The sequence below is a fragment of the Argopecten irradians genome, chromosome 4, assembly GCF_041381155.1.
Source record: "Argopecten irradians isolate NY chromosome 4, Ai_NY, whole genome shotgun sequence".
Taxonomy (NCBI): Eukaryota; Metazoa; Mollusca; class Bivalvia; order Pectinida; family Pectinidae; genus Argopecten; species Argopecten irradians.
Window position 1 is genome coordinate 47,519,570 of NC_091137.1, and position 21,336 is coordinate 47,540,905.

The 21,336-nt window shown below is 32.5% G+C and overlaps 1 protein-coding gene across 1 annotated transcript in view; it reads left to right on the plus strand.

Annotated features, from left to right (window-relative positions):
• The first annotated feature begins 267 nt into the window (after positions 1-267).
• The window catches only part of LOC138321846 (homeotic protein proboscipedia-like), a 38,182-nt gene continuing 17,113 nt past the window's right edge, over positions 268-21,336 (plus strand). The window contains exon 1 of the mRNA XM_069265842.1: positions 268-1,518. Coding sequence (XP_069121943.1) covers positions 1,152-1,518 — 367 coding nt within the window. The 5' untranslated portion in view covers positions 268-1,151. The remainder of the gene's footprint in view (positions 1,519-21,336) is intronic.

Below are 21,336 nucleotides of genomic sequence, written 5' to 3' on the forward strand. Positions count from 1 at the left end.
TTAGATTTTTACACACATAGTTTGTTTTAAAGACTGAAGGTAGAGTTTACATATAGCCTGAGATTCCGTGTGTTGAGGTCCATGTGTAGACCGGCACATACGCCATGATGTTATTTTCTCTTAATTTACATGTGGTTCAAATTCAACGATCAGGCGTCTATTCAGACTGAGTACGGCTGGTTGTTGTTCAACACATAGTAACGCGTTCGATACAGAATAAACTATACTTACAAATCATGAAATTCCATTTTAATATACACACCTCCATGTCAACACAACAATGCTCACACAAACAGGTCAAAAATACCACAATAACACGCGGCGTCCCACCTATAATGAAATCCCAGGAAAAATCACCAAATACAGGTTCTCACCAAACTACGACTTAGCATGTTACGGGTCTGGAAATGAAAGTTAATCCGATCCGTCTATCTAAAGATGTTATCCTTGAGTAAGTGAAAAAACCCTACCTGCCACGGCTGGGGCAAACCGGGGCACATGACTGACTTGAAATCTTCGGCGATAGTGAAACAAACCGGAGCATGGTGGCAGTTTATTATAGCCTGCGATCATTAGTGAACCCCCTCTCAAACTCACAAGTAACTGGTGATTTTAATAGCACGTGAAAAATTGGCCTTGTGGTGATTTGTGTGTCGGGCTCTCTGCCTGTGACAGGCCATGAAAAATAACAAAATTATTGCTAGTAATGACTTCCGAGCGATCATAATACAGTCTTTCTCCTGTAGCAGACACACTCATCTATCATCGAGAAACCCAGTCGCGCGCAAAATATTCAACAGTTGAATAAAATTTTGAACACTGGAATTCAAGAGACATGTAAGTAAAATAATTGAATGACATCTCGAGAAAATCAAAAGATAATTCCATTTTGTATGCCATAGTTACGTTTGTAGGCTGAACAGAGCCCATACGGAGTTTGTCTTGCCTATGACGATTGGCTGGTAAGGTCATGTGACCCCAGTAGCAGTTTGTTAGTGTCGAGTTGGACCCTAGACGTAGTGTACTTTTTAATGCATTTAGCCAAATGCTTTACGGATGTCGATCAACAAATATAAACTTCTTAATCAGATGCCGGCAAAAGAAGGTCGGTTCTTAGTATTGGAGTTACACAATTTTTTACAGTGCTTGGGATGACGATGGACGAAGGCAGGGAATCGGGTTTTATCAACAGTCAACCGAGTATCGCAGAATTTATGACTTGTGTTGGGAGTATCAATGAAAGTGTCGTGCCTCCCTCATCCATCACTGTCCAGGAGCTAGGGTTACGGGGGACCTACTGTCAGCCCTTTGCTACCAACACTCACCCACAGGCCGGCCTCACCCCACAGGATGACCCCCGGGCTATGGGGGCAGACCCCACGGGACGGGATCCGTCCGGAGTGGGTCTTGGAGATGGATCCGGACTAAAATTCCAGGAGTTCGCCTGGATGAAAGAAAAGAAACCTATCCGGAAGCAGTCACCCGGAGACCCGAGTCCAGGAGGACAGTCTGACATAGGTACAAAACTTTATATATTTTCTTATTTATCTTTTTCATCAAGTACAAAATAAGCATCCCAGGTATCTATAATCAACAGGTAAGTCAATATATATATCAGTGCTAACGAGTACGGAATCGGAGAGATACAATCCGTACCTTGTACAATGCATAGTAAACTGTATAGATGTTCTACATTTTTTGTTTTATTATCTTAATCTGCAGGTAAAATCTTTACAAAAAAAATCCGTCGTGGGTATTTTTGAAATCAGATCGTTTCGTTTTTTTCTTCCTTCACCCCACAGGATTGACATTATGTGTCACCCGCATGAACTTTGGTAAAAATACCTCCAGTAACAATTCGTGAAGATCTGCCACGGATACCTATTGTTTAGACATTAATCTTTTATTCTATGCACCAATCGTTGGCAAACATTTAAATCTACAATAAACTAACACTACTCACTGTTAAATACAAACTATTTTTTTCTGAACTTAGGTCATCTAACATCTTTCGTTTAGCACAAATCTGAATGGCCACAATCCTCCTCCCTGCTACATTTCATAATTTATCTTTTTATGACGTGAAAAAGTTTAGACATTCGCGTGTATTTATGATGTTTCGCAAGCACATATATAGATATTTGAGCAATTAATATACCACTTAAATACATGAAAATTGAAATTGTATGCCATGAAGTCTAATTAAGATTTTATGATAATTAATTTCGATTCCAAATAAAAGCAATAATGTCTATCAAATTATTATCTCAACAAAGAACTTTTATTAGATATGAAATGTTTAAAAAAAAATATAAGTATAATATATATCTGGATTCGAAACCTTTAAATAGTTCAGTTATACCTAGCTTAAATTTATGCAATAATATTATTGTTCACCTAAGAAACATTTATGCAAAATAAGAAGTTTACACGTCTTAAAGGCTATGAGGTTATATTAGACGTCATTTGTTCTGACATCACAACTGCAATGACGTCATGGAATATTATTATTATTATTCACACTAATGTTTATCTATATATATAGCATTAAAGAAAATTACAAACTCGAATTAAGTATTCTTCCTTAGCTTACTATATAAATAATTTAAAATATGATTTAGTGGAATGCTATGTGCATTTGGTTATATATATATAATACGGATTTTTCCAATCTTATTTCCTTAAAATCATTGTATATACATTTGTATGTATATTCCCTCATGCAGTCTTCAAAACATGACATCATATAGCAAATGATAAATATTCATCTTTGATAAATTGTGTCGGTAGGTCAAATTAAATACTAAGAAAATGTGTGCATTTTGCAAATCATATTACATTGAAATAATAATAATGAGAATATCTATGTAAACTTGCCAAATATTCATTTGTGTTCTTGTTCTGGGATCAACTTTATTTTAACACGTATTTACCAATTTATACAGTTCATAACTGAAAATTTGACGCTCAATTTATTCTCAAGATATATGTGTTTTAAAGATATGAGAAAAAATCCCAGAAAAATCATTAATATTTAACCATTCAATTACTTATTTTCTCTTAGGAGAAATGAAAGAAATGCATCTCGGATAAGACTCGAATGAAACATGTAAGAGTGAAAATGATTAACTTCCAGATGTTTACAGGGAAGTAAATTTTACTGTAATCACATTTCCGTGGAAGGGGGTATCATTAAATACAATCCACGAAACGAATTGGCTTTAATGTTCTGTTCCTTGAGTGTGGTCTTCAGTATTTGTAGAATGTTTCGTCCCGCTCATCAAAATACATTAATCACTAGATGGTTTAGGAGCGTAAGTGACATTTCAAATGTTGAGATTTTCGAAGATAAAGGCGCAATACTTGGTCGGGTAATTCTCCTATAGGGAACCACACAATGACGAAAATATATTTAAAATGTGAGACTAAAAGCAGCTATAAATATGAACGTAAATATACAAGTATTTTCATACGGTGAAGAAATATGCAACACATGTTATATATATAGGATTTCTATGTGAGAAAGAGAGTATTCCTGAATTCATTTTTTAAGTTAAGCGGTATTCGGTCAGTTTTGGAATATTAGCCAATATTTACATTTTACTTCAATCACAAATTTTAAGAATGTGGTTGTATATATAAATTCAAAGATGAATTCACAAGTTAATTTTAAAGTTAAATAACCATTAATTCAGTAAATAATATAAATATAAAAAAAAGATATAAAACATTTCCTAATTAACACTTCACATTCTTGGTGGCTTTCCCGTCCGCATTCTTATAACCGGTACACCGATATCCGGAAATATTAATTAGGGTAGAAAAACAGCAATAATATCTACGTATTTTAATAAAATAACCGTAAGCCGGTAAACTTTGTTCCGGATATAAGTACGGAGAAAAGCAGCATTATGTTTTAATGATTAGATGATTACATGTTATGAAGATCTTCGCATCAATTTAAGGTTATATTAGCCCCTATTACTCGGTAAACAACCGCCTACAAAGGCGCCCTGACCCGATTCTACTCGACAGTAGCTGTTATGTGGCAGAAAGGGCCGCGACCTGCTGTCAATTTTGCCCGCCATGCGAGAGGCTGGGTCAGAGATCATCATCTGGACACAATTCTCACGAGAGAATGCGAGAATTGACTCGAGCATTGCATAATTAACTTAATAAATTGATCGATTAATGAAATTCTTCAGTTTATAAACAACGCCAATTGGTAATCATTCCCAATAACTGTTTTGTGATATTTGTACAAAAAGAACTAATTTATGGTAATTTTATTATTATCTTTTTTTACTAGAAATCTGAATACATGAATGTATAGAGTTCTAGTTTCCAATGTAATCGTTGTGTGTGTGCTTTTTGTATAATTATTGATAATATAACCGTGTAAAACTATTCCATATAGAAGCGGTTTTGTTCCCATATAATACTTACGAAATTATCAATGATATACATGTATTATTTTACAATTACCAGATGTACCATAGTTACGATTAACGATTCTGTATACATAAATAATATATAAATACTTATAATTTTTAATGCTGCTTCAGCAATCCTACGTATAGCCAAAAGTGTATAGATTTATTGACAGATGTTTATAAATCTCAATAAGAGTTCATTAATGAAGATACATGATTAGTATGTGTCCAATTCATATTAAGAATGATGAATTACAGTTCTAATGCACACGCTATCTGCCAGGGTCAGGGAATATTTTTTAAAAAGTAATTGAAAATATTTATAGTGCCACCCGATATATAACAGGATTCATGAATAGATGAATACAGTTACATTCATAGGTGTATAGAGAGCAGATAGGATGTCTTAATTATACTCATGCATGTACTCAAATACAGAGACAAATGTACATATTTACAAAATTTATTCTGTACGGAAAACCAATCGTCCAAAACGACAACACTTGCATTCCTGTTTCTAAGTTAAATGAAAATTTGAAATTACTATGGTAATGTCTAGTTGCTTTTTGAATTTACAAAATAAATAAATTTCATTGAAAACATTCAAATTTGACAGAAATACTATAAGTCAACTGCTTTTTGTATTTAAAAAATACATAAATTTTATTGAAACCATTGAGAAGTAACAGAAATACTATTTCATTTTGAAAGATGTTAAAAAAGTAAAAGTAAAACAAATGTTGAGTTCAAAAATAAGACTTCGCTTATATTGGGGTTAATTTATCCTTATGTACCAATGTATATACCGTATAATCAAGATTGATATATTTTTAACAAATATTTTATTTTGTTAAGTTATTTGTCTCTTCAAATGGGCAAATATGATTTTCCGAATTTGATCATTTTGATCAAGCAAATCTAGATGTTTTTATTTTTAAAAATGAATTATTAAGATAATAAGGAAGCAGATAAAACCATTTGTTAATTTACGTTTTTTTAATTAATTGGTTAATATATCAGTAGGCAAACATAATTTGGTATATAATGGAATGGGTCAGTATAAACTGATACAAAATACCACAGTGAAATAAGTAATTACTAATATAAACACAATACTGAAATAAGTAATCACTAAACACAGTACTGAAATAAGTTATCACTAAATACATTACTGAAATAAGTAATTGCTAAATACAATACTGAAATAAGTAATCACTAAATACATTACTGAAATAAGTAATCACTAAATACATTACTTAAATAAGTAATTACTAAATACTTCACTGAAATAAGTAATTACTAAATACAGTACTGAAATAAGTAATTGCTAAACACAATACTGAAATAAGTAATTAATAAATACAAGGTAATCACTAAATACTATACTGAAATAAATAATTACTATGTTAAGTACTGAAATAAATACTTACTAAATGGAGTACTGAAATAAGTATTACTAAATACATGACTGAAATAAGTAATTACTATATTTTATGAATACAGTACTCTGGGAAGAGCAGGAAAGTTTCATGATCTGTTTGCTTGTTGTAAAATGAAACAAGTTAATACTAAATACCTCAGGGTTAGGCTGAGTAAACACATTTTATGTGTAGGAAATAAAGTTAAAATGTCATAAATGCATAAAAAAGTATATAAGGTATATATGTATATATCTGAAAATATATGTAATTGAATGAGTTTGTGTTCAGCATGCGTAATGAACTCTAAACATAAACACAGTGAAATGTGAATTATGACACATCTCAGGCTTAGCAGCGCCGGTATACAGGAAAAGTCAAATTAGTTTAAAATCCATTTTATTTCATAAAATATAACTACGTTATGTTTTGAAACGATTCTGAATGCGATTTTTTTTATCTATTTTTTTTTTCAATTCCGGATACCATTTTATAACTAATCCTTATGAAATGAACTATAAAATTCACCAAAAAAAATAACTACAGATTTTCAATGCATATATTTTTCAATTGATAGGAAAACTGAAAAAAAAGGAAAAAATTCATTTTTGTACACTTACATATATGTATTGTAAGATTCGTACACACATGTGGTCTATAAATAACACACGCGATGATGTACGATGTACGAATCCATTGCACCCAGTGCATTGTTTACAATACAACTATGAAAACTCTTATTTGAAGACCACGTGTTGGGGAGTAAAATTGTTACATGTTCTAATCGTACGATAGTCCATTTATCACATCTAATTGGCTTGTAGATAGATATTAATGTCATGTATTTACCAACTCAACGTTCAGTTATGACAAGCTGTATAATGTATGGCTTTGGTTGGAGTGAAAAATAGGCGAACGCCATCGAACACCAGACCAGATAACTTATATCTATTAACAAAAAGACTATTTATTATCTATACAATGTATTAATTTTGCACCTGGGTCGTTTACACGCATCTTTTGGCTATGAAGAAGAAGAAAATTTGATTGATAAAAGTAATATTTTAAATCATTAATACATATCATCATTGAAAATTGTATATTGGAGTTAATCACGTTATTCAATATTCCATTATCATCTTGACATATTTCATTTTATATGTAAAATAACACAAAGAACACAGATGGATTTAGTTCATAAAGCCATCTCATATCATTATAATACAATCAACAGATTAGTGATGACAAGTAAACAATTCAAAACAATTTACTTTAATTAAAAAAATATACTGACACAAAGTTAATGGGTTTACATTAATTACGTGTTTCTAAACCTGAATGCTCTATATTCTAAATCAACTTGTAGAGGATTTTTACTATAAACCCCGAAAAAAATCTTGTTGAAAATGTTGATGTGCACAAGAACGCAAATTAAAGTCGCTGTGGAATTGCTTACAATATAGATTTATATACTATGTCCAGCCATACTGAACCTATATAGTGACAGATAACAGATTTCTGAATCAGAAATCCTGATCCATTAACGAAATAGTTTATCTTGTACTGCTGTGGGGAGGCAGCAACATCTTAAAGTTCCATTTCAAAAAAAGAAAAAAAAACGTCTCTCTGGCTGTTTCCGTTCTGTTTTATTCCGCATCCAAGCTCTTTCATGATATTTTATACACAAACGCCGGAACACTATTTCCGGAAACAGCAATACTAATATAGAGAACCAAATGAATAATTATCCGGATCAATTTTTACACAGGCACATTACAAATTAATATTTAGGATTCTAGGATTCGAAACCACATTTCTCTTTAGCAATACTTTGATAAGTGCACAAGGGTTATCTGGTTTCGTTTGATCTATATCGGTTTGTTTACCTTTAATTCGTGTCTTCTCTTTCGTTGTTGTCTTGGGTAGAAACCATTGTGTTAAAAACTTAAATTTGCTTGAAACGAGCATTTTCATTGGCTTAAAAAAAATTATCAGCCAATCTATGACAAATGACGCCGCCGCATATAACGTCGCTTCTGATTGACTGATATAACGGCGTGTTGATTTCAAAGAAGAAGAAAAAAGACCCAAAATGAATTTGAAATTTTAAAGAGATTATCTAAAGTAGATTGAATTAAAAACGTATTAAAATAAATATGAATTACGTTGAATAGATGATTTACGTTATGGAGATATATGTTATATTTTTAACTCCAGAACATGAAAACATATTCAGGTTAATTCATAGGGAATCTAAACGCAAGTATGAAATTGAAAAAAAAATGTAAAACGGTCTTTTGTTTTCATTATTAAGCTTTCACCACTGATTGACCTAGTTACATTGTAAGATCGGACGTTTGTCAAGCAGGCGGTATAGTCTTTATAAAAGACCTTTTTAATTTATATCTTGATCGATTCCAACTGAAACATTGCGCAAAAGACCTCTTGAAGAATAGTGAACATCCATATGCTACCTGTAACAATCTGATGGTAATGAAAGCAATGGCCAGTTGCCATGTTAACAGATAAAATATTTCTGTCAACAAATCGATATATCATTCCGGATAATTCTATTTGATGGGAAATTACGATCAAATAGTCATTTCTTGCTACTAACTGATTTATTCCTTATAATGTGTATATCAAAAACCAAAAATTCAATATGATCTTGCGATAGATATATTGCACGGAACTAATTTTAGTTTCATTTGAGTGAAGAAATTCCACTTATATTGATATAGTGGCATCTTTTGTGGTTCTTTTTGGTTGCGAAAGATGAAGTTTTTGAAGGATCAGGCAGTTTTACATTGTTAAATGTCGACTTCAATGTCTCTTTATTTGGTCTTGATTAACTATTGTCTCATTTTGACACCATTTATTTGGTCCGGATAAACTATGGTCTCGTTCTGACACCTTTTGGTTGGTTCTGATAAACTATGATCATATTTCGACACTATTTATTTGGTCCTGACAAATTAATGTCACAAGTTGACACCATGTTTTGGTATTGAAAACTATGGTCCATTTTGACACCATTTATTTGATCCTGATAAAGTATGGTCTCATATTAACTCCATTTATTTGGTCTGGATAAATTATGGTCTCATTCTGTCACCTTTCAGTTGGTTCTGATAAACTGTGGTCATATTTTGACACTATTTATTTGGTCTGGAGAAACTATGGTCTCGTTCTGACACCTTTCGGTTGGTTCTGATAAACTGTGGTCATATTTTGACACTATTTAAAGGGCCACTACCTTTCCGAAACGGCTTTTAATTTTTAAAATAGGAATGTAAAACGAGATCAATAATTTTGTAGAGTCGCAGAAGTTATTAACTATACGTTTACTAGCACACTTATTATCACCTTCGGAACTGTTTAATTAGAATAAATAAAATGTTAATTTTCATAACGCGGGTCGTTTTATGTTTCCCGCCGTCGTCCTAAATGCCGCGCGATAGTTGACTATCACTGCGCCAGACGGCAAAACAGCGAAATAAATCTCCACTGTTAACGTTCATTAGACAGGAAATCTTGCATATGTTTGGTGTTGTTACCTCATCTTAAGCCATCGATATATATTTTCTTTTGTTATGAATGTTTTTAAGAAACCTTTAAAGTTTTGCTCCGGAAAGGTAGTGGGCCTTTAATTGCTCTTGATAGATTAATGTCACACTCTGACACTATTTATTTGGTCTTGAAAACTATGGTCTCATTTGGACACTATTTATTTGGTCCTGATAAAGTATGGTCTCATATTGACTCCATTTATTTGGTCTGGATAAACTATGGTCTCATTCTGTCACCTTTCAGTTGGCCTTGGTATAAACTATGGTCTCACTTGGAGATCCTTCATTTGGTTCTGATAAAATATGATTTTATTTCGACACTATTTATTTGGTCTTGACAAATTAATGTCACAAGTTAACACCATGTTTTGGTCTTGAAAACTATGGTCCATTTTGACACCATTTATTTGATCCTGATAAAGTATGGTCTCATATTGACTCCATTTATTTGGTCCTGATAAACTATGGTCTCATTCTGACACCTTTTGGTTGATCTTGGTATAAACTATGATTCTTCAGTTAGTTCTGATAAACTGTGGTCATATTGTGACAACATTTAATTGGTCTTGATAAATTAATGTCACACTCTGACACTATTTATTGGGTCTTGAAAACTATGGTCTTATTTGGACACTTTTTATTTGGTATTGATAAACGACGACCTTATTTTGACACCATTTATTTGGTATTGACAAACCATGCTCTCATATTGACACTATTTATTTGGCTGTGATAAACTTTTGTCTTATTTTGACACCAATTATTTGGTATTGACAAACCATGGTCTCATATTGACCCCATTTATTTGGCCCTGATAAACTATGGTCTTATTCTGACAACCTGTATTTTGTTTTAATAAACTGGTCTAATTTTGACAACCTGTATTTTGTCATGATAAGCTGGTCTAATTTTGACCCCCTTGATATGGTCAGCACTTTTTGCGGGTAGGTGGGTATTGCCTGTGCCGCTATGCGCTTGCTACCTTAGTGTTATATGTTTTTAGATAAAATGCTAATAAAATAATGACGTCACAATCGATACATACCGCAAGGGGGGTAACTATGTTATAGGCAAAAACGAAATATACGATCAAAATTACATTGAACTTTGCCATTTTATGACCCATAGGAGATGATCCTATTAAACAGTTTGTCTTAATGCACAGGTGTTCGCTTAGACAGTTTCCCCTATATATTTGCCATGTTTAAACATCCATTAGTTTACTATTTGTTCTCTTGATACATATGTTTGTTGTTCTTCAGGTCACTGTACATGATAACACATTCATTCTACAGAAGAGTGTGTCATTTGATATTTACGACAAAATGTCGATATATTATATATTTCATCAATGATCATTGATCCCTTTCCGGAAACTCAAGTCTCACCAAACTGAAAAGATTTTGTTTTCAGCTCAATTGTAATGCTACAATGTAGCACAGCAATACAGAAACTTATTATACAACAAATGCGACTAATATGAGGTATTATATTATTCATATAATTTATTGTAGTTGCATTTACATATTTTTTATTCTTAAGAATAATTATGGGTGATGTATACTAAATGAAATATTAAAAAGCATGCAAGGTTTTGTTAATACTTATCTTTAGTTGACGTGTTTAAGCTACTTATTAAGTTTGTTGTCATATAAAGAAAGAAAAAAGGACCAAATCGTATAAATCAGCGTTGCGCTGTAGGTCTTATACGCAGTACATGAATATTCAGTTCGCTATATTAATTTTAACATAGTGGAAACAGTGTGTTTATAAGACATATATTCATGAGTAAGAAATTTCTCCATAAAATAATTATAAAAAAAAATATTTCTGGTATATAATACAAACGTGATACTATTGCAAGTTCGGCAAATGTGAAAGAAACATAATTTATTAATACATGTTTTAATTAGCGAATAATAATTAGACATAGTTATGGTAATTAATCTCATGAATAATTCAATATTTGTAGGGAGGTATATAAGAAAAGCTGGCGAAAACAATTACCTTATTATTACTGTAATATGAAGCGTTACGGTCTGTCATTTATGGTTCAACTTGTGATTTTTGTTAATAAATTACAAGATATGATTTTAACACTGTCTGACGACCGAACATCCATTTTCTTTGCAGTGTACATATGTAATTGTGTAATGCATCTATTCTGACGATTACACATTAATTATGAAGCATTTATCTATGCCAATTTTAAATATTCATAATTTCGTTCATTTGTTTACATTTTGACAACCATAATGCATCTTATGATCACTCTTTTTTGAATCTTTGAATAAGAAATTCGTCATTAGCGTTTAATCAAATACTGAGAAGTATGAATATACACCCAATATGAAATTATGTTTTATGAAATTTTCATGTGACTCTTTTTAGCTACAAATATACACTGTTATTTTTCTAATGATATAAATATAGTATTATATTGGCATGAAAGTAATCAGTCATTCAGTTAACTTTATTGTATATGCTTATTCTTCAAAAAGAGTCAATAACAAACTATATATGACTAGGCGAACTTGCCTTTATCCGTTTGATTGACTTAGTTACGAAAATGCATATGAATGGATATTGGCTGGAATAAATGCCAATAGTAAGTCAAAACAGCGTAACGAAAGAGTATTTTCTATGTATAACCCTGCTTGCACATTCAAATAGATCAATGATATTGCTTTGCTTTCAAGAAAAATCACGACAGCATGATGTTTATATTCGTGATGAAATTCTCACTAAAATGTTCTGTTGAGTACATCACTTGTCTAGAGCTTAACATGGACTTTCAGCAATCCTATATGATAGTTTGAATTCTCATAATGCCGCTCGAAGTATGGAAATGCACCGATAAACTTTTATACCCTTTACCCAATACGTTGGCTAGTTGTCATTGTGTTTTAAAAGGACCAAACGGACCAGTGTCACTAGCCAAGGGTCTACCAAGTTCACATTTATGTGGTATCCACCTTATTTCAGTATTCAATCCCGCCAATCAATTGGCTTTTATGATCAGATTTACAGTATCAATGATCACAAAATTTACAGATTATAGAAATCTAACATAAACAATACTTTATTATATTCAATAACAGATTGCACGGCTTCATGCACAAAGAGGGGAAAACTCGACTGCAAAATTCCAAATGCTTTTGACGTTTTATTTTTGCACTTCATTCGGACTCACAAATTTTTCATTATAGATATATATATTTCTGATTAGTTTTTAATCTACTGGTATTTTACAAAAGTATAAACTATTTAGTAATACTTTCACGTGAATAAGAAACAAGACTTTTAGTCACGGTAGTGTTATTTCAATATCGCTTTATGATGACCGAACATTATTTTTGATGTTGTTTTACTTCGATTTGATAATGAAAACAAATATTTATACTGAAAGTACGACTAACTGTATATTATTTGATATTTCTATATTTTTTTCTTATTTTGTTGAAGTATTCATTTTACTTAAACCGATGTTTTAAAAAGTTTGAAAGTCTAGAGTACCTGTTCTACACTATCAAAGGCATTACATATATTTATACCACACTTCAGTAGACAATAAATATGTCATTGCTAAAATTGTTTTTAATGACGTCATAAAATATTTCAAATTAAGATAATAATATATGCATATATTATATATTAATGAGATAGGCGTAGGGCATTTTAGCATTATGGCAACTTTATATCTTTACGTCATTTTTTACATAGGTAATAGATGCAGGCATCGCTTGCCTCTATAAGTGCTGGTCAGTGATTCTAGCATATAAGTTCAAATTATGCCATTTGAAACAAATAACCTCTCGGTATAGGGTATATACTTGCCGTGAAATACCAGGACTTTTATCATTTTAGGAGAAACACTCCATTTATTTTTCACCTAAATTATTTTATTCAAAATATTCATTCATTAAAACAACATGTCAAACGCGTCACTTGCGAGTGAATTTTTAGTTTATATTAAATGTCTAATTAGTCACACCACACTGACAACTAGTTTTTGTCGGTAAAATGTCAGTCTACTGAGGTTTTAGGACGAGAAAAATGACATTTGTAGATTTACACATTTATCAACACATAATTCTGGGGGAGATTAATATGAATTTTGAACAGAGTCATATATTATTGCAAAATAATACATAATTTAACATGTGTTCAAGATAATGTTCGTGTCCAAAACTGTCAAGAAGAAACAATAACTGCCAGCGTAGTTGCATTTCGGTCACTTTCAAACAGTTTCGTGTTCACTTTATCAACATCGTCCCAAATGCACATCTATTCAAGTTAAAATGTCAAAATATTTTAATACACGAGAGGTGAATTAATGTTGTGCCTCACGCCAACAAATCTGATATTATAAGACCAAGTGTAAAGGAGTGACACGTTGTGCTGTATGATAGGAAATGATATCCATTTGTCATGTCCATTTGCTTTATTTCTGATATCAAATGAAGCTATCTATAAATCATTGTCTTTTAAACAATCATGTTTTGCTCACTTAATGATGCATTCATGCATTTTGCGTTATTGTGACATTTAATTATTAAGAAAAGATCTTATTTACAATGTTTATAAATTATTTACTGTCACAAGTAGGTCTTTCATAGTTCAGGTAATATAACAGTTTAAACACGTTTCTCTTTGAATCAAACACTTTTCATTTGATAGATTTTACGCAATATGAAGAAAGTAACAGACAGTGAAATTCAAATGAGTAACTAATCAATGCATTTTTGTTTATTCCAAGACATTTGAAAAGAGATAATATTCCGGGTGGTTTGAAAACATGTTATGCCACCGATTCTATTGTATCTCCTGCTAGACTTCCCTAACATTCATTTGGTATATCCAATGGATATTTCCCCTACACCTTTCCATCCTATTTTTAGCAATTTTTGGGCAATACCATATCATTTTGTCATCTTTCTTTATTAACGATACAAAATAATATTATAAATGGCTTTATTGTGATTTCCATTTAAATGTAGTTAACTGATTTTCTCCAGCGAAATAGTGGATATTTTTATCGGGGAAAATAAGCGTTCAAACGTTATGATTACATGTAAACGTTGATGTCATTCTCAACCTAGCTGTCCTCATTGTTTGAAACTAAGTGACTAAAAAGGTCAAAATAAAGATAGAAATAAGTAATAAATTTAAATAATTTCTGTGCCACGGATTTCCCTCCCTGTTGACCTTTACAGAATTATTAAAAATACATATTAATAACACTGTGAATTCATTTCCGATGTCACTCTTACTGCTTAGTACTGAGAGATTCAGGAATGATACCTTATTTCACAGGCAAAGGACCAAGAAATAAGCCATGTTATTTAGAACAAAAATATATTATGACATTTCGTAGATTTTATATTATATGCTGTCATCCATATGGCTTCAACATTCAACATTTATTTTATATATTGAAAAACGTGAGTTTTTGGAAATACGAAACTAAAAGAGCATTTTAAAATGCGAAACTAACTCTTAGATACGTTGAGTGATCAGTGGTGTATTCCTGCAGAAAATAACTAGTGACGTAAATAAATAACCAAAACGTTTAGCCCTAGAACAAGTAAGAGTCTGACAATTTACATAATTTTTTGACATTTCACATAAGCATATCTATTATCTCTATATAGAAAACCGTACTTGACATTCACGAGGTTATAATTAATATACTAATTTATGTCCATTTCCTCAACGTGTAAATTTTTCAGCATCCATGCGTATATCACAGGTACGAAGCTGTATTCACAATTACATAGATATGCATAATAATTGATGGTATTACTTGATGCGATTTGCAATCATTAATAACACATGTTATTGGCATTATATTGACATGTTATGGGTTGGCCTTACTAAATGATTTGGGTATTCCCTTTTAACAGTAAGCCACTAGGTTAAGGATCGTCCCAATCCAATTTCCATCAGCATTTGCTGCGAAGCTGTCAAGTTGCTATCAGTATTTGCCGAGTAGCTGTCAAAATGAGCGTAGAAAGCGATTCATTCTCGTGGTGCTGTGTGACTGTTGAGAAGGGGACATAAGTGATAGTATTTGTCGCATTGTAATTCCTGGGCGGATATCATAACACACAATTACATTGAAAGCACAGGCAAATAGATTTAGGAATAATTGTAACAAATAGCGGATAATTGACACCTATCCTAGCTGCAGTGATAGAGTCGCGCGAGCCAGACGTCTCGTGCCATGCGCGAGTGAAGGACATTACTCATCTAAGCTCGATTGCAACTAGTTGGTATGGCTTTGATTTTTCTCGATATTTACATTTGATAGTACTCGTGATAGCATTGTTTGATGGACGGATATTAAACAAGGGGATGACATTCACTAAACAACATCTGCGTTGAAACATATTTTCATTAATCAGTTATCGCTTGATTAAAATCCCAGAGTGATACTTTTTGTTAATTAACAATTATAGATTTGAAGTAATGAATCCATTTTTTTTATCAGATGATTAATACAAAAAATGACAAATTATTCAACAACACGATTCTACTCAAATGAAACACTAGCAATATGATAAATTTTCAACTCACGATTCTTCTAACAACCAGTAACAAATTGTGAGTTTTATTGTATCAATAATGAACATAGTATGTATATGTAACCCTAAAAATACCATGTTAAACATTTGTTATACATATATAAAGATACACTCTGTACTAGACTGCATTTTTGAAAATTATTATATACTGATATTTTGCTCTGTCTTTTCAATAACATACACAATTCAATTTCACACAGAAATAGACTCTAAAATTGATATACTTGACGCTTCATAAAATACTTACATCTATATATATGATAAAATGATAAATTCATTGTTTCAGTAAGGCTTTTTCTTCATTAATTTTGGTTGAATATTTTGAAGAAAAAGTGATGCAGGTGAATTTTTTCATTAGGCTGATTCAAAGGAAAATATATACTCGTTAATTGCACATGGAATTAAGTAAATATTTTCATATGTCTAATACTGTATATTAACATGTTATATCCTTTGTGTATTAAACTATCGTTGCATTGATCGTTGCTGTGAAACCATGAATATAATACATAATGCTCTTTTGCGCCATCGGCTTACCACGAATGCTTTATACTGTATCAAATCTCCACACCACGAAAGAAAATACACACGGATATTTTATTTTCTATAGTATTTACCTTATGCAACACGTATAGCAAACGTGGTTAAAATTCCTTTTGAAAGCTCAATACAGTATGCCTTCAACTGGTGGTAAACGTACACATATGCTTGTTTAAAGTTTGTTTGAGTCAAACTCCCGTAATTACTACCTTTAAAGATGGCCCTTTTGGCGCCATTAAGGATATCGTAGAACATGAATGGTAGTTGTACTTGTACAGAGGATCTGATTGCGTTTCGTGTAGTCGAAAGAGGGACTAGACATATAATTGAACATTGAGTTGTACAACAGCAAATTACTGCAGAAGAAAAATGAGAAGTCAGTGAAATATTTGAAACTGAGTGACTTAAACATCTATGTAAACAATATTGAACTGAAATACCATCATGGCCGACGCTAATGAGTCTTAAATATGATGCGGGGTGGTGTTTACATTTGTTCGAAAATTGCATAATATTAATTTCAGATACAATATGTATTTTAATATCTTAATTAAATTTGTTAAAAAATACTAATTAGAAATTTGAAATTAAAAGAAAGTGCTCATAGCAGATGTTGCTTCTTCAATTAAGCGAACTTAGGTAGCATACCTCTATAGCGTATCATAGGCTTTAAACTGTCTGCTATGTTAATACTCCCCCCCCCCAAAAAAAAAACCACAACAAACAAACTGGGACAATGATGTATGTTTACTCGTCAACTATTGTGGAAAATTGTTGATTACATAGATACGCGGATATTTTGCTTTGGATTTTCAGCCCGCTCACTCGCTGGCGAATATATTGATCCGCAATTGTCATACAAATAAAATAGTAGTTGTTCACGAGAGGGTAAATTTGAGCTATCATATGTTGTAAAGATAGGGCTGAAAGGACATACAGAGATTGTGTTTTTCATCGTTGTCATTACGTGACACGTCAAACAGTCAAAACATTGCACAAGACAGGCGAATGGAGAACATGTAATGCGATCGTCACATAGACTTTAACTGTCAACCGTCTTCCTTTAATCGTCATTTATTCTAAATATCGTACAAGTACAATGGCTCCCCAATAATCCGGACGCCGATAGTCGGGGAAAATCGCAGTCCGGACGGAAATGTCATGGAACGGATTACTGGAAGGTAAGAAAACATATTTCGGTATTCGGTCGATATGGGCTTGGAATAAAGGTATCGAGATTATCAAGGTTTCACTGCAATTCATTCAAATACAAATATGCAACTGTTGATGTAAGCTCAAAATTCCCCAATCAGCAGCATGATAACGGAAATAAGCAATGGACAGAGCTGTTTCTACTATTGTTTAGACCAGAAATTAATGCGGCTTTGTTCGACTGTGGAAATAGGTTTGAGTTGCGTTTATTTCATCCACTGATGTGCCTGGTTTATGAGCAGAGATAAATCTGGATACCTGATGGAGACTGCTTCACATGTGCTTCGTGCTTGTGATACGGAACCTCGTCACAAAAATATATCCCTGTTATCTAATATGTATTAAAAAGATCTTGCTAAACTCTTGCATATTAGATCATGAGTATGTTGTCAACCTATCCTTGTTCTAACCAGCTCTATCCTTTGTTCTACTATGGTGGGATTGTTTAGCCATATATCGGGTTAATGATCAGAGAGGTCTTATTAGATACATATGCATATAACGTAATTGATAAGGTTCCAAATTCGATTTCATGGTCATAATTTATAGACAACATGGGTTGGACACAAAGTTCCATATGTCTACGTTATGTCATATCAAAATGCCAGTATGCACCCCGATGATATTACAAACTGTAAATCAATCTGAAAAGTAGTTCAAAATCAACAGATAGATAGAAAATTGCAGACAATGATTTATGTTAAAAATTTCATTTAAATTAAAGAAATGTGAATTGACAATTTTTTCGAAGAAATAAGAAATAGTGTCGTTAACTCTTAACTTTCCCTTCTTAACGTACCATTTTTGTGTACAACGTTCCTTTTATAGCGATTAGGACCGTTATAGTTCTATCGTACGGAACATTCTCTCGATGATCAATTTTCGCAACATATAATGTTCAGCGAAGTACCGTATAGCTTATTTTCATCGCAGATCATTTTTTGCGGTGAGATCTAAACACGAGAAAATCCTATTTTAGCTGTTTTAAATTTTCGCGATATTGATTAAAGGGTAGAAAACATCTAACCATTTCTGATTATTTTGCGGATCAAATTTTGCGATCATAGCAATTCCCGCGAAATATCGAACATAATGTCTCTGCGAAAATGCTATGGTACCACGAATAAAAAAAAACAACTAATGATGTGTTATACATAATCATTATAATTGGTCCATCTGCTAATTAAGAATATTGCTACCCACAGAATAATTTGAAAGCTCCAAACCAAGGAAAAGACACCCACGAATAATAAATGTAATTCAGTATATATATATATACATGGCTGTCACAAACCGGTGTGCATCTTTATCGGTGTAGGTCCGTTATTAATTTCGCAGTAGTCATGAATGTGTCACCATTCTAAAGTCTAATGCATGCATTTGTCTAGTTATGACAAGGCAACATATCATTTAGATGGATAGTTTATGCCAAAATATAAAATTATTATGACATGTTTGATACTATTAAATAATGGAATAATTAACACGTGTTAAGGACCTGTGCCCTTCACCTCCATAGTAGATGATATACATGTTTCATGAGAATGCAGTTTGATATACATTCCGTGTCACATATTCTTAAACTTAAACCCATATATTCAGAGGCTAGTTTGCATAATGCAATAGCAACGGTGTGTTTTAAAGCAAATACTGTATAAACTACAGAGTAGCTTATGTGCTAATTGATTTCATCAGATCTTCACAAATTTCCTGATCACATTCAATGCACAGAAAAGTCTTTGCTTTCCGTAAAAAGTTACAAATTACAAAGAGTAGAATAAATAGCAATGAAAAAATAATCCTGTATAATTTTGTTGTCTGTAGAAGTAAAGAATTATAATTCCAGAAGGTTTTTGCAGAATTATGCATTAGGTCATGATCAGGGTAAGGCTATTCATTTTTTGTATCATTTGACGCATATAATTAGGACATATTTTCATTCCAGTATGTTTGTGTAGGATAGTATGGTGGAAATGTCGCTTTTAGAAACATCGTCTAATTCATCGTTGCATATAGTGACGGAGCAGACGACGTGATGTGACTTGTGTCCCATTTCCCTTCTCTTACTAACTACCCTTCCATTGATCTCAGTGTATCTGGATAAGAGGCACTCAAGATCCGTTGATTAGTTTGTTCCTTCATCTCTTGCAATTTAACCGTATGTACGGACTAGGGTGCTCTTGGATGATGTTGGGGCTCCGGCCTACCAAAGTTATACTGTTTTCCTCTCTACTTCTACAAACAGCAGTTGTTTGGACAGTTTTGTGTTGATGTTTTCTAGCAGATCTGTGGAGTGATATAACGTAACATTTTCTTCAGGTGAAACCACAAATCGTGGAAAGGGACAAGTCTTATCGTTTCGATTACGAATTACGCAAAATTATGTAATGATATGATTTATAAAAAGAAATGACCTTGACACAATCTTGGTGTTGCTAAGCTTACTTTGTGTTGTTATGTATATTGGTTGTTTCCCTTCCCTGCAAGAAATGAAACAAATGAATGATAGATATATCATATGCTATACTATACACGTTGTGCCTCATTAGGTTGAAAGCTATGCATATGCCTGCAAAGAACATTATCGGGGCCCAATTTAACGAACGTTCCTTAAGATATTTTTAGCCTAAAATACTACATATGGGTGTATTACAGATGTGATGGAAAGTTATTGAACTCTGATATTTTATTTAACTTCTGTAATGCTTTCCTAAGGAGAATTTTAGTTAATAAGTTGTTAAGGAATGTTCATGGAAATGGGTCCCAATTGTTACGAAAACAGTTATACATGTAACTATCACACTTAGTGGCGGATGTCTTCGGCCCAGCATCCTCATAGTGATTTTTATACTGATTTGCGATGTAAATGACAAAAAGGTGCAATTCATGTGAGAATATACTGTATATACACGTTTTTTTCGTGACAACTTAATTTCGAGCCTTTATGCCTCGTCTGTCGTCGTCCACCATGAGCCGTCTGCAAGCTTTCAACATTTAAAGCATCTGCTGTAGTTCCACTTATAAGCTTGAGCTGAAACTTGTCTGGAGTGATCTTGATATTGTCCTTAGCAAGCGTTTGTCGGGCAGGTCAGAGTTTTAGAATGGTCACCACCGCCGCCATCTCAAAAAATGCATTTCTTTTCCTGTTCTTTTTCGGTTGAGCTAAACCATGTGAGAAATAATCCAGAGGTAGTCCCTCTTATCCAGTTTAATGGAACGGGGGAGTGTAGCTGGAAATGTGTATATAATGTAAGAAAAGGGAGGCTCCAGAACCGTTGTCAATCTAAGACCTCCAAAATTCAATGTCTAATCCATTAATGACTTCAAATTCATCATCTTGAACAAAAGTATTGGAATATTTTCATATTCAACTAGTGCCTTTATGATCAGATGCTGTTAATTCCCTTGGGTTACTTTTTTATGAAACATTTTCTTCCCGTCGATTTATTTATTTATAATTATAATCCTTTAATTGATAAATAAAAAGCGCGGATATCAAATTCATTGGTTCAATTATATACTGTTGTTACCATTACATGATTGTTGAGTAACGCTGATTATGATTCTAGTAAGTAAA